General features: G+C 44.7%; 1 protein-coding gene across 3 annotated transcripts in view; it reads right to left on the bottom strand.

Moving 5' to 3' along the window:
• The window catches only part of herc2 (HECT and RLD domain containing E3 ubiquitin protein ligase 2), a 73529-nt gene that overhangs the window by 32532 nt on the left and 19291 nt on the right, over nucleotides 1-21706 (bottom strand). The window contains exons 10-39 of one of the 3 annotated variants that reach the window (XM_032571166.1): nucleotides 21050-21223; nucleotides 20263-20451; nucleotides 19634-19785; nucleotides 18520-18677; nucleotides 18285-18398; nucleotides 17951-18202; nucleotides 17071-17264; nucleotides 15938-16138; nucleotides 15627-15855; nucleotides 15168-15292; nucleotides 14835-15013; nucleotides 14579-14763; nucleotides 13872-14027; nucleotides 13599-13784; nucleotides 13306-13476; nucleotides 13077-13180; nucleotides 12809-12959; nucleotides 6131-6345; nucleotides 5902-6034; nucleotides 5598-5725; nucleotides 4827-5022; nucleotides 4598-4731; nucleotides 3975-4151; nucleotides 3742-3878; nucleotides 2827-2978; nucleotides 2188-2379; nucleotides 1920-2107; nucleotides 1019-1211; nucleotides 750-932; nucleotides 476-660 (exon numbers count right to left, since the gene is read on the bottom strand). In XM_032571166.1, coding sequence (XP_032427057.1) covers nucleotides 476-660; nucleotides 750-932; nucleotides 1019-1211; nucleotides 1920-2107; nucleotides 2188-2379; nucleotides 2827-2978; nucleotides 3742-3878; nucleotides 3975-4151; nucleotides 4598-4731; nucleotides 4827-5022; nucleotides 5598-5725; nucleotides 5902-6034; nucleotides 6131-6345; nucleotides 12809-12959; nucleotides 13077-13180; nucleotides 13306-13476; nucleotides 13599-13784; nucleotides 13872-14027; nucleotides 14579-14763; nucleotides 14835-15013; nucleotides 15168-15292; nucleotides 15627-15855; nucleotides 15938-16138; nucleotides 17071-17264; nucleotides 17951-18202; nucleotides 18285-18398; nucleotides 18520-18677; nucleotides 19634-19785; nucleotides 20263-20451; nucleotides 21050-21223 — 5133 coding nt within the window. The remainder of the gene's footprint in view (nucleotides 1-475; nucleotides 661-749; nucleotides 933-1018; nucleotides 1212-1919; nucleotides 2108-2187; nucleotides 2380-2826; nucleotides 2979-3741; nucleotides 3879-3974; nucleotides 4152-4597; nucleotides 4732-4826; nucleotides 5023-5597; nucleotides 5726-5901; nucleotides 6035-6130; nucleotides 6346-12808; nucleotides 12960-13076; nucleotides 13181-13305; nucleotides 13477-13598; nucleotides 13785-13871; nucleotides 14028-14578; nucleotides 14764-14834; nucleotides 15014-15167; nucleotides 15293-15626; nucleotides 15856-15937; nucleotides 16139-17070; nucleotides 17265-17950; nucleotides 18203-18284; nucleotides 18399-18519; nucleotides 18678-19633; nucleotides 19786-20262; nucleotides 20452-21049; nucleotides 21224-21706) is intronic. The other 2 variants (XM_032571168.1, XM_032571167.1) reach the window with 2 other exon arrangements.

Here is a 21706-nt window from a genome sequence, read left to right as displayed (position 1 = left end):
ATTTTTCAAGGATGTGGACACACTAAGAAAGACTGCTGTTCATGTCCAGTCATGTTAATTGCTAAAGTTATTAGCAATTAACATTTTAGCATTCATATGCTAAAATGTGTTGTTTTTTGTTTTTTTTACAATTTGGTTTTAAATTAATAAAACTCCATTTCACAGCCACTGTTCCATAAAAAAACACAGCTTAAAAGAGGGGCAGGGTCACAAATTTCTTTCTCTAAACTTTTGGTCCTGGAGTTAGTTATGACTTCATTCATACATATACAATTTTACTCCAAAGCACAGAAGAAAAAAAACAAACAAGTCACGCTTACAATAAAACAAAATTTAAAAGCAGGTGTTTGTTTTATCCTACACTTACACTCTATGCTAAAAATAATTTGGAAAACCTTTATGGATTGTAGCTTCCGCTTTCCAAGCTGACACCAATAGCTAAATTTAATCCAGAGTCCACATCCGGCTAACCAACCTGTCTCTGCAGAGTGATGGCGTTAAAGGACTGGTGGCCCTCTACAATTCGGATGAGAAGGCCAATCCAGGCGGAGGTGCTCAGGGTGCTGCACATCTGAGGCATGAGGGCGATGCTGCGGATGAAGCCCAGAGTGCACCAGCTCCGGTGCTGCTCCCTAGACACCAGCCTGTGGGAGTGACAACCTGACACCAAAAATCAATTCTTGTTAAAAAGATCTCCAATTTAAAAAAAAAAATTTTTAAATCGCAATCATCATGAGGAGTTTATTTACTCGACTTGTCGTTAACTCCACTTTCCACCAGCATCCTCAGTAGTCCGCACAGAGTCCGAATGGCGTCCGTCTGGAGGACCTCTGCGTACATCCCAGCGGACAGAGAGAGCGTCTTCAGCAGGTTGACGGTGCTGGTCAACATCATGGCTGTTGGGTGGCTGCTCTTCTCTATCAGCTCGCCTTCTTTGAAACAAGGAGGAAGCCGTGTTACAGCTCCTACTCTGACGTCCGTGTGTTGCCTGCAGCTGCGGTCAGACGAGCACACCGACCTGTGTCGTCCTCCGTGTCCGAGTCCTCGGCGGTGGGCTGGGCGGCCGGCGGCGGCTCTGCGAGCTTCAGGTCGTACTTGCCCTCTTTGCCCATCCGGTAAGAGTTGGTGCTGCTGGTGTCCCACTGGACCCGGATCCAGCCGTCCTCGCCCAGCTCTCCGATGACCCGGCCCAGACCGGGAGCGGGGCCGTCCTGGAATGACCGTGAAGACTTAAATCGTTTAAACTAAACACAATAACAAGAGAGCCGGGGCCTTAACGTGTTAATTTCAATTAATTAATCACAGATTTTAATGCAATTAATCGCTTTTTTTTTTAAACATACAAAGTACAAAAATATCTTTGTGTTGCATTTCTGCCACGCCCGTAATTCTGACGAACAAGTGACATCCGTGAACAGCGACGGACAACACAGTCACTGTTCTTGGCCCACTGGGTGTTCATTTTTATTTTAAAAAAACGATCTGATGGGACGCTGAAATAAGACTATTGTGTTCAAGTTGTGTTAAGAGGAGTTAGCTTATTAGTGAAGCTATTCAAGCTAAAATAGCATCTCAATGCTAAACATGTTGCAGCAGCACAGACGTCCCCACAGCTAATGTCAGCGTCTAGTTAGAAATATATAACTTTTTTTTCTTAAAGTAGTTCCGTGAATGATCATAAATACTTGAAAGCCAACTAGATACAAAAGCATTTTGCAACAACTTGATGATTAATTAACTTAAATAACAGATTAAAAGCAATAAATATCTTTGTTATTGATCTCGCAAGTCTATTAACTCAAGAATTCAGGAGCAAAAAGGGATCTGAACATGTTGCTTATTTTGTCAACTAAAATACGATTAATTAATTACAGAGCCAGAAATTAACCACAATTAAAAAATAAAAAACATCTATTTACCTGATCGCCCCATTTCCAGTCCACTCCCCTCATCACTCTGGTGCCGATCTTCATCATGGCAGCGAGTTCTGGGCCAGACGCGGGCAGGGGAGCGGGGGCCGCCTCCTTTCTGGACTCTTCCAGGACCGTGGCGGAGCCTCCGTGAGCGCACAAACTGAGGTCCTCCTCGCTGCTGTCTGTGCTGGGTCCTACAAACATGGCAGAGTAAAACAGAAACTCAGATTGGTTCATAAATCCACCTGTTCCGGGTCACCTGGCGAAAACTCACCGATAAGCTTGAGGATGCTCTGAGTGAGGGCCAGAAGGCCAGAGTTCAGCAAGAGGCTGAGGCTGTTGGAGCCGTGCTTCAGAGACATCATGTGGATCATGGCCAGGAGGAAGCGGGCCTGTGGAATGGTGCCGAGGCTTGGTCCGGCCGGGTTCTCGTTGGTGATGGTCTGCAGAGGGACCGGCTGCACACCTACATCAGACAGCAAATCATTGGATAATGAAGTTTGGTATGTAAAAATCACCAGATTCTCGTAATAAAGTCAATGATGCCACGGCACAAGAAAAATCGAGTGATTCAACTTGCTTAAACAGTGCTTTTTTTTTCTTCTAAGTGTAGATTTGGAAAGATGTTTAAATGAGGAAAAATGATCAAAATACCTTGTAAATGTTTCTACAGTGGGACCATAATAATAGTGATTTTGATTGCAAACAATCACAAAAAACTGACGCAAAATCACAGAGGGGCCGAATGATAAAAGCTCTTTTAAAGACAAAGATCTCAACAGTTTTGGGTCTTGAACTTCTTTTTATGTTGAATTGATCGATTATAAAAATAATTGTCGGCTGCAGCCGTACTCGTGAGCATATGAAGCTGAAAGTGATGATCCGCTCATCAGACGTTTTTCCCAGCACTCACCCAGCTCTTTGAAGCGGGCACTGGCCTCCAGCAGGATGTTGCGGACATTTTGGATCGCCCAGGAATACAACTTCCCGAACGTCACCTCCAAAAGCATCCGGTTGAAGGGAGGGATCAGATCGACGTGTTTAAGGCAGTCTGACAACGGCTCCCTGAAAAGGTCCAATCCATCAGTTGATCATTTCATTCACCCCATTTAAAAAATGTAATCAGTTCTCACATTCTCTTATAAACATGAGTGAAAGGGGAGCAGAGAGAAGAAAAAAATCTTGGGTAAATCTGGCCATTTCACAATTATTACCAAAATTTTCATTGGCGTAGACATTAGATTAACAATATAAGTTGTAAACAACATTTTTTCACACTCAGAAATGTTTAAGACTTCATTTTTTCTTTATAAAGCATTAAAAATTGATTTATACTCAAGCGGTGTTTTAGATCTCCTCATCCAAACTCTGCCATAATTTTTCTGCATGCGCTAAAATGCACATTTGTTTTAAAGCAGTACGCACGTACAACAAATTACTTTTGAAATTGTACATCCTGTCACTTGAGCTTAAGACAAAGAACTTTTGTATATAAATTTGCAATAATGTCTTCAAAGTATTAAACATAACTAAAAGAACTTTTAAAGTTCCTTGGTTTGAATATATTTGATGGAATAAAATTATTAAAATGTTCTCCAGCATTGACTTTATATAAAATTCTCGTAGCTTAAAGGCTTGGTGTTGGTTCTTCTATAAGTCAGATAAGTTTTTTACTTTATTTAGAAGTGAAATAGTTCCACATTTTCTGTTTTATGCATTTCATGAGATTTCCAGTTAAGTTTATGATGAAAAAACAACCTCTAAAAAGAATATGCAACATTACTTTATATATATATTTTTTTTATGCATAGTATATCCAGTTAGCTACCCGATGCTGGTCCCTTCGGGTATGACCCGTTGCCACCCGCAGAGCATGGCGTACTGCACGGACGGCAGCAGGAAGCTCTTGGAGGCCAACTTCAGCATGGTGTCGATTCCCTCCAGCCTGACCTCGGCCCGCTCCAGCTGCGATGAAACAGAGGCAAAAAAGAATCGCACTTTTCTAAATTAAGGGTTTTGGATTATCGAGGAGCGCTGAACTAATCCCACTTTCAATCTCACCTGTTTAAGGAGACACTTCCTCATTTTTTCTACATCCAGTGGCTCTTCCTTCAGCGCAAACTCCACGATGGTGCCCATCAGGCTGGACTGAGAGAAGATTCCCTGGACGCTGTGTTTCAGCCAGCGGTACCGCTGGGCGTTTGCCACCGTGTTCAGCAGCGGCTGCCACTTGTCCTGCTTCGGATTTGGAATTCGGATTAGGTGCAAAGTCGGAAAAAAATGCACTGGCAAATTTAATGAGCACAAACATCATCGCTAGCTGTCGATATTCAGCTAATTTTGCAATTGCAGTGTTTCCATTAAATAAGAAATGGAATTAAAATTACAAGTTAAGAAGCTTGTTCATGCCATCAATCATTAAAAATCGTCTTTTCGGATAGTAGTAATGCCTGGTTGTTGATCTCATGACTCGTGTGATGCGAAAAGGGTGTTTTGCGAAATACACTAATTTCGACACAGCCAAAAAATAACACCTCGTTTTAGTGCTAAAACTTTTTAATTGAGAATGTGAGGTTTTTTTAAATTGCAGTGTTTCCATTAAGCAAATTTGCTTTCGTGATTCCAATTTGCTCAATTTTAACATCAATGGAAACGCAGCTACTTACTGAGCCATAGAAATCTACCTTTGACGTCTTTCCGGTGGGTGACTTCCTGTCTGCAGGAGTGGGGCTAATGTGGACGTTATGGGCTTCTTCGTTGGTCCCCTCGTTCTCCAGCTTTGGCTCTTCTTCATCAGCAGACTCTGACTTCTTAGGCACTAAAAGGAGGGAAAGCTAAATCTTTTAGCACACATGTACCAAAATAAAAACAAAACAAAAAAAGGACTTTCCAGAATGGTTCAAGTAGCCCCACCTCTTTTTTTCCTTCGGTCCCTGATGAGCTTCTGAGCGATCCTCCTCCATCGAGGTTGAGAGCTCAGCAGCTTCAGCTTGGACACGATGGACAGGTCGTTGCTCACCGCCGGCCGCAACTCGTTGAACAGGAATCTCAGGCGCTCGATGACCGGGGCGCACACTTCCTTATAGGAGCGGCCCTGTTCCTGATGAGTCTGGAGTGTGGCGAAATTTTACACACTTATTCTCAACTTAATGTGCCCTAATAAACCATTCATATCCCCTGACTTTGACTTTTTTCTTTATGTTTTTGCACTACAAGGACAAACTTCAATGAATCTTTGATTTTATGAGGTAAACAGTTTCAGGTCAGTTAAATTAGAGGTTCAGAAAGAGCAGGAGATTTTAAAACTCAATTTCAAGGTGTTAAATTACAAAGTAAAATGTATTTCAAGTCATACTTGGCTTTTTTTTTTTCTTCTTAACAACTGAAGTTAACATAGTTACTTGGTTGTGCTATAAAATGGCAGAAAACACATAATACTGCCTGTTTAGCATTACTTCCAGCCAGAAGAAACATGTTGGTAAAGTTAAAAAAATCTATTTTAAACACAAATCTCACCGAAGTACTTTGTTTTGGTTCATCCCATAAAATACTAATTAAATGCATACAACTAAATGAGAAGTGAACACTTTTTCCAAGGCATTTTAAACATTAGAAATAACTCAAAGTGGCCATTTCAACATACTATTATTACTTGATTGCAGACTTCAGAGGTTTAGCTCCTACCTTAATTAGTGAACATTTTGCCTGGTAGACCATGCGACAGACATCGATCATTGATTTAGGGAGGGACCTCTGCTTCCCCTGGTCCACCCCCAAGGCACACGGGCTGACAAGTGAGAGAGCAACGTGACCTGTGACAGACAAGGGTTCACAATCAATTTACGCAGAAACAAAAGCCTTTACAAATCTTTATTTACCCATGCAAGCTTCCTAGTATAAAGTACAACAACAAACTGTTAAATCTTGTGGCAGAAAAATAAAAGAGAGCTGGTAATTTGTCAGAAGAAAACCAGCGTTGCTAGGTTACCGAGGTCCTGATGTTTGAGCAAGCAGCAGAGCAGCAGGCGGCCGACTTCCTCCACTGGATGCTCCGGTGGGAAGGTGATGGGCGTAATAAGGTGGTACTGCTTACAGCAACGCTCTATTTGGCACAAAAAGTCCTAGAATAGAAAAAAAAAAAAAATTACATTAAAACCCTATTATTCGGATTCATGTCTTCCCAATAGGCTAGTAAATAATTAATTTAACTGGTCTACCTTCACAGTGTGGTCCTGAGTGTTGTTGTCAGCGACAGCCTGGAGGAAGGGCTGCGCGTGGTCGCTGAGGGTGATCCTGCGGGAGTAGAGCTTGGCCTTATCTGAAGCGGTGGAGCCCAGCGAGCTGCAGTGGTCCTCGTCCTTCTCCTCGTTGTAGTTGTAGTGGATCTGACTGGTCTGAAGGCCACCAGAGAATATGGACGACTGGAGCCATTCTGTGCACAAGGACGATAAAAACAAGCGAAAATGTTTTCAATTCACAGCAGAGTTAATGTTTATAAATAATTGTCACTGGCATTCATTTTTATTGATTGATTCATATGCCCTAGCTAGCTAGTTAGCCTTTTTGTGCGTCACAGAACAAGACGCAATGAAGTTCTCTTTCAACATTCGTTTCGGTATCTCACTATGGGACACGACCCCAGCACCTGTCCCCCAGAAGCTCTATTACATTACGCCAGTCTTGACTGGCCGGTAGAAGTGACGTCAGCTCCAGGAGGAGGAGCTTCCTCCTAGTATAAATGCCTGACGACACGCAAGCGATCTTCAGTCTAACACCTCTTCTCGCTCCCAGAAGCAACTCTCAGACGGCTAGCACGGTAACTATTGGGCTAGCTTAACTGTTCGCAGAGCGAGCTAACAACTCGGTCGCCGAACGCTTCTCGGTAGCTGTGCTTGGTTGTTCTGAGTTTTTCTACCGCTGGTCTATCACCAAACAGCAGCAGCTGCAGCTAGTCTCCAAACTAGCTGCGACCTTTGGCTTTGATTTTAAACGAAGCTGATAGTCACGTAGCTTGGACCCGTACCCGCAATGGACAGGACCAAACTACCGACTAAAACCTGCACGTGTGGCAACCTCATTGCTGGGGCAGATACCCATTCTGTCTGCGCTTCGTGTCTGGGGCCGCAACATGCCCAGGACGGGTTAGCGTCACCAGCGGGGTGTGAACATTGTGCACGGCTCTCTATTAAAACCCGTCGACGCAGGCTAGCACGCCAAGCTAGTTTGTCGGAGGCGGACCCTGTGCTGGGGGTATCCAATCCCCCTCCACCGGTTCTTGCCTCGACCGATGAGGGAGAGCTCCCTTTCGCTCAAGCCAGTTGGGGTGACCAGCTTGATGCTGTCGCACCACTTCTTGATCTGGAGGAAGATGGAGCCGACCTCCCGGTTTTCAGTGATTTTGCGGGTGCAGAATCTGACTCCGAGGTGGAATCCGTCAGTCTCGGGTCTGACGACTACGAGCAGGACGGCGAGACGTTCTCTATCCCTTTGGCTGCAAAGCCCACGGAAACTGGTGAAACCCGCTGCAGCGGCCCTCCAAACCCGACTGCATCGGACCTCCACGACGTCTGCAGAAGAGCAGCTGCAAAGCTGGGCATTGAATGGCCGGAAACCCCGGCCGAGACCACCACATCTCGGTATGAGGGGAAACGGCTTCCAAAAGCCAAATCTTCCACCAGACAGCTGCTGCCGGTTTTCCCGGAGTGCCTCGAGGAAGCAACCCGGTCCTGGAGTAATCCGCTCACCGCCAAAAACCCCGTTCTGGGAGGGTCGGCGCTGGACTGGACCGGCGTGGAGGACAGCGGTTTTTTCCGCCTGCCTCCTGTTGAACCTCAGCTAGCATTTCACCTGCACCCCTCACAGAAATCGACCATGACAGCGGCAGGACCAACCCTCCCGTTCAAGGCCGATTCGTTTCAGTCAGCTTTAAACGAAAAAAGCTACAAGGCAGTGGCAGCATCGGTTAAAGCTCTGAACGCCTTCTCCCTCCTCCTCGCTTATCAAGCAGAACTGCAGGAGCAGATGGCGGGTGCAGCAACCGCAGATCTGTGGGACGAGTTATGCGTAGTGACAGACCTCTGCCTCCGTCTCCACAGAAACGCTGTCCAGGCCTCAGGGCGAGCAATGGCTCTGATGGTCACTCAGGAAAGAGCCAGATGGTTGGATCTGTCCAGCCTCTCTCAAAGAGAGAAAAATCAACTCCTCGACACGCCGGTGGACCCGAAGGGCTTATTCGGCCCCACCGTTGCAGCAATGCAAAAACGCTGCGAGGAGAAAAAGAAAGAAGGTGAAGCGCTGCAACTCTGTCTGCCCAGAAGAGCGCAGCCTCCTCTCTCTGCGGCACCTCGTCAAACGTTCGCTCAGGCGACAACCCGACCGGGCTACCGCATCCCTAAACGCCACCCTCAGCAGCAGTCGGCGGACCAAAGCCAGGGAAAGCAGATCGAGCTCAAGGGTGCCTGGGGAAGAAAGCCCTTCACGCCACCGGTGACTTCGGGAACCAAACCTCCGGCCACCGCTAGCGCGAAGAAAAAGAGGCGGGCTACCTAGGCAGCTCGCCCCGGGGTGGGAGAGCAGGCACTGCCAGACACCTGTTCCCCCGCCACCGGAAAACGTTCTGTCCCAGTTCGAGTTTGTGAAGCCACGTTCAGGGCAATTCAAACGGCCTGCAGAGCCAGCGTTGGAGCTCGCAGTTCAGAGCCGAACGAAGAGGAGAAAGCTTACACATGGCCAGAGCTCAGTGGAGCCAGAGCTGTGGCCAGAAAGCACACACCAGTGCACGAACACACACCAGTGTTTGAAAACACAAATATCTCCCTTCACCACAAACTCAATAAAATTGTTCCCAGGCGCGCATCCAGGTCAGGAACCGAGGGCGCAGCCAAAACAAAGAAATATAATGAAAATGACATTAGGACAGAACGTGGCCGTGCGGCTGCACATGGGGCCAACAGGGGGAGCTCTTGCCCCACCTTTGGCGTACTCGGCAGCTTTGTCTCTGAAAGAGAAAGCAGACCGACAGCAGCTACAGCTTGCTCAACCGGCACGGAACAATGCTTTCACAGAAGCACTTCCCAGCCCATTAGCGAGAAAAGTCCAGCTGTGACGAGCGTGCGGGGCATCAAATTGGGTGATAAAGACTGTGTCCAGAGGATACAGGCTCCAGTTTGGAACAGCTCCTCCCCGTTTCAAAGGTATAGTACAGTCATATGCCCGGGGAGAACACGCACGCATTTTGCAGGGGGAAATAATATCTCTGCAGAACAAAAACGCCATTCGGCTGGTTCCGCAGGAGCACAGCAGGGACGGCTTTTACTCCAGATATTTTCTCGTACCGAAAAAAGGCGGGGGTCTGCGGCCGATATTAGATCTGCGAGCTCTGAACGCATATCTGAGACGGTATACGTTCAGGATGCTGACACACGCAGCTCTGATACGGTTTGTGCGTCGAGGAGATTGGTTCATCTCCGTAGACTTGAAAGACGCATATTTTCACATCCCTATATACCCCCCTCACAGAAAATACCTCAGATTTGCCTTTCAGGGGAAGATGTACGAATATCTCGTACTTCCCTTTGGCCTCTCACTGAGCCCACGCGTGTTTGTGAAATGCACCGAGGCTGCAGTCGCACCTCTGAGGGAAAAGGGAATACGTCTGGCTACGTATATAGACGACTGGCTGATTGCAGCTCAGTCTCCGGTGGAACTTATGGCACACGCCACGATGCTGATATCACATCTGGCGGCTCTGGGTTTCACAATAAACTGGGAGAAGAGTATCCTAACCCCAGTACAAACAATAACCTTCATCGGGATGTCCCTGAATTCAGAGGAGTTCAGAGCACGCCTCTCAGCAGAACGACTGAAAGCCTTCCAGGCTTGTCTGGCAGTTTTTCGCAGAGGCGCACTCGTGAAATTCAGACTGTGTCACAGGCTGCTTGGTCTGATGGCGTCAGCACTGTCGGTCATCACGTTCGGCCGTCTGCACATGCGACCGTTTCAACGGTGGGTAGCATCGCTCAATTTGAGCCTAATACGCCATGCCCACCGGAAGGTGATCGTTTCTGGGACATGCGCACGCGCTCTGAGTCCGTGGAAACACACCGCTTTCCTGAACACCGGCGTTGCCATGGGAACCATCCTAACACGGAAAGTTGTTACTACGGATGCCTCGTTAATTGGTTGGGGAGCCACACACGAGGGCATGATGGTAAACGGTGTCTGGAGCTCACAAACACGGACAGCTCACATAAACTGTCTGGAGCTCCAAGCTGTTCTACTAGCTCTGAGACATTTTCTGCCCTCTATCAGAGGGCACCATGTATTGGTCAGAACAGACAATACAACGGTGGTTGCATACATCAACAGGCAGGGAGGCCTGCGCTCACATCATTTACACATGCTAGCACACAGACTGATAGTCTGGACCAGCTCACGCCTTCTGTCACTGAGAGCCACTCATGTGCCAGGGGTGATGAACAGGGGTGCAGATCTGCTGTCGAGAGGCAATCCCCGCTACAAGGAGTGGAGACTCCACAGCGGGGTTGTAACCCAAATATGGCAGCGGTATGGTCAGGCGGAGGTAGACCTCTTTGCATCAGAGGAAAACACTCAATGTCCGAGTTTTTTCTCCCTGACCGAGGAAGGTGCTCCGTTGGGCCTGGATGCTCTAGCACACGAGTGGCCCCCGGTTCTCCTGTACGCTTTTCCACCACTGGAACTGATTATTCCTACCCTCGCCAGGGTGCGAGAGAGGAAACATTCACTCATCCTGGTAGCTCCCCGTTGGCCAGGGAAGCACTGGGTAGCAGAAATTTTCCAGTCACTGCAGGGCGAGCCGTGGCAGCTCCCTCTCCGCAGGGATCTCCTAACACAGGCACGTGGAGAACTATTTCATCCTCATCCGGAACGCCTAGCTCTATGGGCCTGGCTTGTGAAAGGGTGAATCTGGCAGCCAGTGGGCTTCCCCAGAACGTCATTGACACGATTCAGAGCGCAAGAGCGGTCTCGACTCGTAGCGCATATGAGGGAAAATGGCGTGCATTTGAGGGTTGGTGCGCTAAAACCATGTTTAGCGCAATACAGAGCCCTGTGTCAGTTATTCTGACATTTCTACAAGAACTGCTGGATAAAGGTTTGGCTTTTTCAACTGTCAAAGTATACTTGGCAGCTATTTCAGCTTGTCATGTAGGCTTTGGAGACAAGACAGTGGGGCAACATCCTCTGGTGTGCCAGTTCATGAAGGGTGCACGACAGCTCCGGCCGGTGTCTAAAAGCCTCACTCCTTCATGGGATTTACCGATGGTACTTGATGCCTTGTCACATGTACCTTTCGAACCTTTGGAGCAGGCTGAGCTTAAAGTGCTCTCGTTTAAGACAGCCTTGTTAGTCGCATTGGTTTCTACCAAACGTGTGAGCGACATTCAAGCTTTTTCAGTAAACCCCTCCTGCATGCGGTTTACTGAGCAGAATCATAAGGTTTTACTGAAAACCAATCCAGCTTATATACCAAAGGTTTTTAACCCGGCCTTGCCATGCCGCCCTTTGGAGTTGATGGCTTTTTGCCCTCCACCGTTCTCCTCTCAGGAGCATGAAAGACTGCATACGCTCTGCCCCGTGCGAGCGCTTCAGATCTATGTGAAGAAAACGGCTGGTTTTCGCAAAACTGAGCAGCTGTTTGTGTCATGGGCTTCACCACATAAAGGGAAACCTCTAACGAAGCAACGCCTTTCCCATTGGGTAGTCGGAGCTATTGCTATGGCCTATCAGAGTAAAGGCCTTGCACCCCCTGCAGGTCTACGAGCTCATTCCACTCGTGGCATGGCCTCATCCTGGGCACTGTTTCAGGGTATACCTTTGGAGGACATATGTGATGCTGCCAGCTGGGCAACTCCTCACACCTTCACCAGGTTCTATAGATTGGATGTCATGGCACCAACTCTGGCTCACACAGTTTTGGGCGTGGGATCCACACTTGGATAACTGCAGGATGCATCTTTTGGTCTTCGAGTAAGCTTATCTGGCAATACGGGAGTCGCCACATCCCATAGTGAGATACCGAAACGAATGTTGAAAGAGAACTTTAGGTTAAGTAATTAACCCCGGTTCTCTGAAACATGAGTGAGGTATCTCACCAGATCACCCTCCTTGCCTGGAGCGAGGAAGAGGTGTGCTTAAAAGACTGAAGATCGCTTGCGTGTCGTCAGGCATTTATACTAGGAGGAAGCTCCTCCTCCTGGAGCTGACGTCACTTCTACCGGCCAGTCAAGACTGGCGTAATGTAATAGAGCTTCTGGGGGACAGGCGCTGGGGTCGTGTCCCATAGTGAGATACCTCACTCATGTTTCAGAGAACCGGGGTTAATTACTTAACCTAAAGATGTCTCTATGTGACTCAAACTTTGACTGAGAGGAAAAAAAAGGAAAGAGACAAAAATTAGGACTTGTGATTATCACTTTTAAGGCCAACATTCTTTTTAAAAAGACATTTTAAGATCTTAATTTTAGATACGTGAATTTAGGACGTTTTAGGGATTTGCAGACATCCTGATAATGTTGTTTTTCTGTATGCACAACATTTAAGTTTAAGAACAAGTTGTGAGTCAAATTTTGATTTTCAACACTGCAGGACAGTGAAACAATTTTTCCAAACTGTTTAAAAACAAACATTTTTGGATTAAATAAAGCAGGCTAATATAAGACTCAACATGAATGGAAAAAAAATAATCAGGACTAAATGAAAAGTTTTTTATAGATTTCTTTTGTCTCTAATAATTATTCATTCATTTCAACACCAGGACGAGTGAATAATTAGTCTTTTTTGATCTCTGGATAGATTTTAAAACAAATAAATAAAAAATTAAAAAAAAATCATTTTTAAAAAGTCCTTCAACCTACTGGCACATTCAAGCTCCATAGGGGACAACGGCGTGCTTTTGGCCAAATACGAGGCGTGAAGACCCAACAGCAACCCCAAATTCCTCTCCGTGTCAATGAGCGGCGAAGACAGACTGCTGAGGTCCGGAGTCGTCACGGTCTCCTGGTTAGGCTGGAAAGAATTTAAAATATCCTGTTTCAAAACTATAGAAATCAGCAATTTCCTGCATATGTAAAAGAAGAAGAAGAAAAAAAAGTCTAGTCATTTTCTAGGTGGAACGGTGAGTACCTCCATGTACTGGCCGACACAGAAAGCCTGCATAGATTCTCTGGTGTCCTCGAACTGTAAGGCAGCTTCCAAGGCAACCACTGGGTCTTCTCCAGCAAACTGAGCTGGAAAGAAAAAGACATTCTGTTTCAGCAACAACAAAAAGAAGAAAAAAAATGAAGAAAACTAGAGTACTACTTTCTAGATGCAAGATAAAGCTATGAGAATTTTAGGTGATGTGTTTATTTACCTAAGATGCTGTTTCCTGTCAGAGACTGAGCCTGGAAGTCTTTAATGTCATAAACCTTCCCGTCGATGACCGTCCAGAAGCCGCCATCTTTGTTGTGGTTCTCCAGGTCAGCCTTACGGATCAGTGAAACCTCTTCGTTGTTCTTAGAACTTTGTCCAGTGAAGAAGGATCCTGTCAAAACAGAAGAAAGGTTAGTACCTTCAAACTTTTAAAGCTGCTAAACAACAAAACCCAACATTTACAATGACACTTAGCAACTTTCTTAATAAAATTTGAGAAGTAACGTATCGTACCCATAATTCCCGGCCAGGCCAAATCCTCATTATCATCCCTCTCGTGGCCTGGAGCCAGGTGGTTGAAACGGTCCAGGTGCTCCAGGAGTCCGGCCAGCAGAGGGATGGCGCCGGTCTCCTGCATCAGACCGGCATCGATGGTGAGGAGGAGGATGATGGACACCACCAGCTCAGGCAGAAGCACTCCTGACAAACGGAACAACAGACAGAAACATTTTTAAATAACTCGACAAGATCCTGGCAGCCTTATCAACACAGAGCGGAGGACTCTACCAGTTAGGTCTCCTTCAATAACCCGAGAAACTTCGCCGAAATGTCGCCGACCCGTAGACGCGATGCTTGTTGCGACGGGGAGGATGTCTCCGATGTGAGTGCACAGCAGGGCGATGTACTTCTTTAGTAAGGAGCCGACACCCAGCAGCTCGGGATCTGCAAAGGAAAGGAAACGCGGCTGAACGTAAACCCAACAGGAAAAGAATAGTTTTGGACTAGGACCTAAAAATAACATCTCATATCTACCGTAATTTAAATCTTTTTTTTTTTTGTCTTTTCTGAAAAAAAAAGAATTTTGAAAAAGACAGAAAATATTTTCAAAACGCAGCTTTTATTTCAATCATTCCTTCTGGGAGTTGCATGGTGATTGAGTGTCGAGGCTAGGTTATGAGAATTTTTGCTTAATCATGAGAGAAAAAAGAAAGAAAAGAATTTTACTGGAAGAAAATGTCAGCTTTCCCCTACTATTCCATCGGAAAGTTGACCTGAATTGAAAGACCAAACAAATAGAAACAGCAGAAGGCTGCCTTAGGCGTGCTGACATCACTGAACTATGGAAACCCAAGCCAAAAAAAAAAAAGTAAAGAATTAAAAAAAAAATTTAAATCCAGAAATCCAAAAATTTATCTCATAAAAAGAAAAATCGACTGGTAGATCAACTCGATTTATCGGCCGGCCCTACTCTGTCCTCGAACCGATTGACCTACTGTATCCGTTGCCGTTCTCCGAGTCGGTGACTCCCAGGTACAGCTTGCTGACGAGCAGCCGCTGGAAGCGCAGCAGCAGATCCAGAGACGCGGATCGCTCCTTGCTGACGTGCTCTGCTTCTAAGTAGTTGGAGATGCGCCGGGCGACGTCTTTCAGTCGCGCGATGGTCTGCGAGGCGATGTTCCTGTCGAATTCAAACATGGGAATGCGTCGGAGGAGAGCAGAAAGATTGGAAACTGTGAAAACGGCAGGTACCTCAAAAGCTGCTGCACGAGTTGCACGAGGGGCAGACTTTGTTTCCCCGTCGACTCGTAGATGCCCGTGTTGATGAGGTCCTTGTCCAGAACGGTACGGCAGCGATGCATGGTGGAGGCGTTCGCTTCCTGCTCATCGATCTCTTTCTCTTTCTGAGCCTCCTTCTTGGCCTCGATGTCCTGTCATCATAACAACCAGAAATCAGTTTTCTCTTAGCGTTGACGTCGTTTCTTTCTGAAATTGACGGCGGGTTTCTCCACGGGACGAATCAAAGCACAGATTAACCACATGCTGAGGTAGCACAGCAGTTATCATTCGCTTTAACGCTCTGACCTGTATCTCGGCTGTGATGGCGGCACTCAGAGCAGATTCTAGCCCTCCGTCGGCCATCAGGCTGCTCACCAACAGGTCGATCATGAAGCGCCGTCCAGCACTCACACTCATCTCATTACCAGATGCTTGGGGGGTAGGTGGGGGGGTGTAGAAATTACTCAAAATTATGAACATTTAAACACTGGAACTGGAAGACATTTTAAATATCCAAAATAACAAACAAAAACAACAGAAACAACTAATAAAATGGATTATACAAGCTGTAAAAAACATTATATTTTAAACAAAGAGATAGTTGAAACCAAAGCACCAGACTCAAAACTTTTATCATTCAGTATTTAGAAAAAAGAGAGAGAGAAAAGAGAAAAACAAAGGATCAAGCACATGAAAATAATCGACCTTCTTTTAATTTGTCGTGCGATTAATTGTTTTATTGTTTATTGTGACAGGCCTACTCACCAGCATTAGGCAGCAGCGAGGACAGCGCCCGGGCCCGCTCCTCAGCGGTGGGCAGCAACACCGACCAGCCGCTCTGCAGCACGGCCTGGGCAGCGGCTTGCACCGTGTTGAGCACGCCGGCGTTGCTGGCCAGCATCACCACCGTTTGCTTGAGGTTGTTGAGGAGAACGCTGCCCAGCCCCAGGCCCAGCTCCTCTGGGTCCACCTGGTTGCTGATGGCTGCGTGGAGCTGGGAGGAAAAAAAAAATACATTTTTAGGAGGATTCAGGCTAAAGCAGCAACTTCCTCGGGTTCAACCTGAGGATGCCCACCTGGAGCCTGAGCAGGTTCAGCGTGGCCACCACCATGCACTCCTTCTCCTGAGGAGGCGGCCAGTCCGAGCCGCCGTCCATGCCCTCGCTGACCTGGCGCAGGAGCAGATCCAACTGCTCGAAGGTCATGGAGCAGACATCCACCACGAAGGGCACTCGCTGTCCGACGGACCACTCCGAGCAGGAGGACCAGGCGAAGCTCTAAAGGCAACAAACAAACCAAGGAATTCGTCACGTCACAGTCGCTGCAAACCAGGGTTTGTTCAGTGTTTCTGCAGTACAATTCAAGAACTTTTCAAGATGTTTCATGGTAAGTTTTTTAACTTTTCCAGCACCAAAATTTGGCAATAAAAACAATAAATGAACTAAAAAAAATCTAATAAAAATAATTTTAAAAAGATCATTATTTATTATTACATGATATTTTTTGCTGTTAATCATTTTTTTGTGACAATATCAGCATTTTACAGAAAGGAAAAGAAACTAAAATTTAGGAAAATTGTATGTTTTGAAATGTCTCTGTCACACACCTTATACACCTGACTAGTCTGAGAACAAAATACTAATTAAAAAAAAAATCCCCCAATTTCAATAAAGCAGTTTAACCTACAGAATATAAGACAACCCTTATTTCAATTATGCAAATCAATAAGTCATTGAGCCGTTAGGAGTAACAAATATCAAAACAATCCCATATTAATTGTTAAGGTAAGTTACCTTCCTGCTCAAAATGAATGCCTAACAACAACATACAAAGAAAGTTACCAAAAATAAATAAATAGTCAAGTTTTCTGGCTTTTATATAATAAAAATAATTTCGGTGATACTAACTGACCTAAAACAACAGAAGTGTACTCTGATTTAACCACAGACAATGAAGGGAAAAAAGGTGGACATGTCTTTTTATTAGGTGTATGAGAATATCTGTATTTTTTATGTTTCTTTTTTCAAATTTAAGCTTTTAAATCAAATGTTAGACTTCATTTCATAACAAAACTGCAAGGTTTACACAGAAATCAAGTACTTTACAAATCTTGAAAACACCTATTTGAAATTCTATCATCTTCAAGGATGTCCAATCACAAACGCTGAAATGTTCTCCAATCTGAAGAGCATTAAAGTGTTAATCTTACTTGTCCTGGGCCACAGGAAATCCCCACAATGTGCTTGGAGTTGAGTCCCGGGAGAGCTTTGGGCTGCTTCTTGTTGGAGAAGAGAGTATCAAAGTGTTGGAGTTTATCGTTGCTGCCCCAGCTGTGCACTTCTCCGTCATCTGTCAGAGCCAGACAGTGTGTAGACCCTACAGCAATATCCACCACTTTCTTTCCTGAATGTAAACAGAAAAAACAAAGGGTAATGCCGGTCGAAGTCTTTTTAAGACCTGTTTAGTGCCGTCTTAGAATAAAATTTAAAACCTAAAAACTATAAGTATGGGGGAAAATTGCTGCAAAACTCTGAACCTGGTTTTGTGACCATGTCAGAGGCAAAAGCTAGCTAGCAGGGGTATACTAGCAGCTAGTCACTGGTAGCCTCAAGTGGCTCGAGTCACAGATTGGATTGAAGATGTTAGCGTGCGACTCAAACTTTTGAAGATACAAAAAAAAACTACAATAAGTCCTGCCATGCCAATATTTAAGACCTGTGATTAATGTATTTAAGGGCAACCAACATTTCTTAAAATGAATTTAAGGCAATTTAAGGCCTAAGTTTTAAACATGCAAATTTAAGACTTTTTGCACAGAATCCAATGACGATTTTCGTGTGCAACTTAAAACTTTAATTATAGGGGGGGGAAAAACTATATTAAAAAGTTCTGTCATGACAAAATTTAAGACTGGCAATTAACATATTTAAGGCCAACTTACATTATTTTTTAATGAATTTAAAACATTTCAAGGCCTTAGTTTTAGACAAATGTAAGACTTTTTAAGGATGCGCAGACACCCTTTATGCATTAACCATTCTTTTCCTAAACCTTCCAAACTCTCTTTTGTTTCCCCATCAGCGACTCACCCTGAAGACTGTCCAGCAGCTTCGGATAGCGGACGTGTTCGTCCGTGCCATGGCCCAGACGCTGGTTGTCTCCCTTCCCCCAGGTGTACACTTGTCCGTCCTTGTTGAGGGCTACAGAAAACTGACTGCCGCAGCACACCTTCACTATATCCAGATCCTGCAGCTTCTCCACCAGCTTGGGCGTCTTGCAGCCGTCGCTGCCTCCGCGACCCAGTTTACCGTAGTCGCCGTCGCCCCAGGACCACACCTGGCCTGGAGAAAGCAAAGAGGGCAGACATAAATATAGAAGCAAAAATGGTTGAAGCCACAGCAGACAAAACTATTTTGTTCCAACCGTTTTCAGTCACAGCGAGCGTTTGTGCGTCTCCGCTCCCACACGCCACGTCCATGACCTTATGTCCTTTCAGAGCGGTCACTAGCATGGGGGTCGTCTGGTCCTCACTAGAGCCTAAAAACAAACAGGAGAGAAGGCACTACAGAATATAAACAGAGAGAAAATGCGTTCTAATACATCCATCACTAAATGTTGAGAAGGATAAATGTGAGCGACTGCATCTGTGTGACCTCACCGTGACCCAGCCGACCGTAGTTCCCTCTCCCCCAGGTGTAGAGCTCGCCGTCAGCTGTGATGGCAGCGCTGTACGTGCTCCCGCAGGCGATGTGCACCACGTGCTTTCCAGCCTGTTTCCCATTAAAGGCGGCGATCATTGTGGGCTCCTCTAGGTAACTAAAGCAAAGAGTCGTTTGAAATGAGGCAAGGTTAATTGGATTTCAGCTCAGCACAGACTGCAACACCTTTCCGAAAAGGCCTTCAGTGCCAGCTGTCTTTCTGCCCTTTTATCCCCCCTTTGTTCAAAGCTATAAACCATTAACGGCAATTAGAGCTTAAACAATTAATCGCAATAAATCAATTAATGAAATAATCATCAATTTAGTAATCGATAAATCGTTATCTGGAGTATACAGACTAAAATGTGACATTTTCTGAAATAACAAGCTCAGAGCAATAACCAAGTCAAAACCATGCAAAAATACAAAATACATTTGTCATTTAAGGTAAAAAAAATCCTTCACTGTAAATATATTTTACCCAAAACTTCCCAAGTTGGAGAGTTTTAGCTTCACCTCGTTCAAATTCTGTTTAAGAAATATTTCCAACGACCTTTTGCTGTCCAATAAGTTGGTTAATCCAGAAGAATGGTCAACAAGATCAGCCCTACACGGTATTGATTTTAAGTTGGATGAGGTTTTCGTAGGCTGATGTTGGAAGGATTATGTTTTAGCTGCAGATTCATCCTTTGCTACAAATGATCCAGCTTTCACTAAAGGAATTCTACATTATTGCATTTTGGGCATAAAAATCTTTATTTTTAAATTAAAAGAAAAAGACTTTATTGATTATTTGAATCTTTTAATATATTTCTAATATTGTATTAAAAAAACCTAGTGGTTAAAAAAAAAAACATCTGCAGAGTGTGGCAACTTTTTATAGAATAAACTGAATAATTGTCAGAATAATCCATTACTAAGACAATCTTTAGTTGCAGCCACCATGGCAACATGTTCCGCTTTAAATAGACAAAACCAGTTCCATTTCTGTTTCTACCCAAGACTACTATCGTCTTCATTTGATCACATATCACAAGTTAGAGGGCCCTCCATTCAACATTCGTTGTTGCTTACGTCGTGTCTCCGTGTCCCAGGCGGCCACCATCGCCACAGCCCCATGAAAATACTTCCCCGTTGGATGACAGGGCCATGTAGTGCTGGCCGTCAGGATGAGCGGCCAGCTTCACTATCTTCCTGGAGCTCAGGCAGTGGACCAGCATGGGAGCCTGGAAGCAGGGGTGGGAAGATTTAGGGTACAAAAAATAAAAAAAATCCTACGAGTCAATGTGTTGTTGATTATACATATAGGCCAGACCTCATTAATAACTACGTCACATTGGTAACCAACAGATTTATACTCCCGCAAGTATAAATTTGCGGGAGTATGTATAAATTTGACCTAGTCTGACTAAAATAATAATAATAATAAAATCTAAAATGCTGGAGCGGACTAAATGATGTGGAGTACTTCTCTCGATGTGCATGTGGGCCAACATAATCCAATACTTGTTTTTTTTAGCCAATATCGGACTGCTCCTGATATCAATATCGGATCATGACAACCCTAACCCTATCATAGTCCTATGAACTGAACAGAACCCAGGAATGGTGTGGGACTGGTTTAGCTGACGGGACGTTGATGGTTTCTGACCGTGTCGATCAGAAACCGCCCTACAAACAGGAAACCTCCAAGCAGAACTGACCAGGGTTGTGCTCTTGTAGTTCTGGGTGTAAACAGCGCCGCTGTTGGAGAGGATGAGGAATCCCTTTTCTGAACAGACGATCTGCATGACCCCGAGGCTCGACAGGGCCTTGCACTGAATGGGGCCGCTGACGTTGGCATACAGCTTCCAGCCCAGAAGGCCCCAAGCAATCACCTCCTGCAAGGTTCCCTGGAATTAAAAAAAAAATTTAAATAAAATTTTTTTTTTAAATAGTGAGACAGAACTAAGGATCTGGTGCTTCGGAGAATCTACACAGAATGCATACAAACATGCTGCACTGCAAAAACATAAAATCTAATTTTGGTCTAATCTCTAGTACAAATATCTTAGGACACTTGAAATAAGAAAACTAACTTACAAGTAACTTTTCAGCATGATGTAGGAGCTTGCTGAAAAGTCACATTTATGTGTAATAAGATATTTGCACTAGAGACTAGACCAAAATTACTAAAGATTTTGTGTTTGTGCAGTGTAGACATGGTCATGTTTAATACTTAAATGTTAATGTGGATGAATTCAAATCATTTCATGCATGATATGTTGACACAAATTGAAAGTCTGAAAATACTGCTCATGATTTCCCACCTGTATTTGCACTGTTCTCAACTGGAGAAAGAAACACTAGAATCTCACTAAATGCATGAAGCACTAATGAATTTAATGCATTTCCCCAAATCAGAAAAACTTCATAAATCTAAATTAATACCTCAACATTTACATGAAAGATGATGACTTATGCATTGATTAAGAAAAAAGGAGCCATCACCTTATGTGAGGAGGGGGAGTTACAGTGCGGGGGGCTGTAAGGAGAAGCCAAGCGGTCCAGGTGAGCCATGAGCACTACAGCCGTTTGCTGAAGGTCAATGGCGAGGTCATTGTCCTGAGGTAAGGTCAGGTACCGCAGGAAACTCTCGTTGGGGCTGAGCGGCGCCGTCAGGATCTAGAAATTACATTTAGTGGACAGACCCAGTTACAGCTCCACATCACAATATGTTTAAACGGTATGGAAAATAAACCTTAGAAAAGCTGAAAAGGCTGACAGCATTTCCAAACCCAGCATGATCCAAGAACGGAAGCTCAAACGTAGCCTTCCTGTTATCTGCTCAAAGTCTAAATCTGTTTTCTTACATTTCTCTGGTTCCCTTAACTTCATTTTTAAAAAACAATTTTCTAATATTAAAAGCTAACTTTGAGTCTTTTTCATCTTGTAACACTATCCACTAATGCTAAAATGATTTACTGAATTAGTCGTGATTAATTTATTATTGAGATAATAAATAACTAATTTAATAATCAATTAATCGTAAACTGGAGTATATAGACCTTAAGAAAGGGAATTTGTGAAAGAACACAGTTAAAGCAGCAATTAAACCAAAACTGTACAAAAATACATACATTTTGCATATAAGATTAAAAAAAACCT

Source organism: Xiphophorus hellerii, chromosome 9, assembly GCF_003331165.1.
Source record: "Xiphophorus hellerii strain 12219 chromosome 9, Xiphophorus_hellerii-4.1, whole genome shotgun sequence".
Taxonomy (NCBI): domain Eukaryota; kingdom Metazoa; phylum Chordata; class Actinopteri; order Cyprinodontiformes; family Poeciliidae; genus Xiphophorus; species Xiphophorus hellerii.
This window is presented reverse-complemented; position numbering and strand designations above follow the sequence as displayed.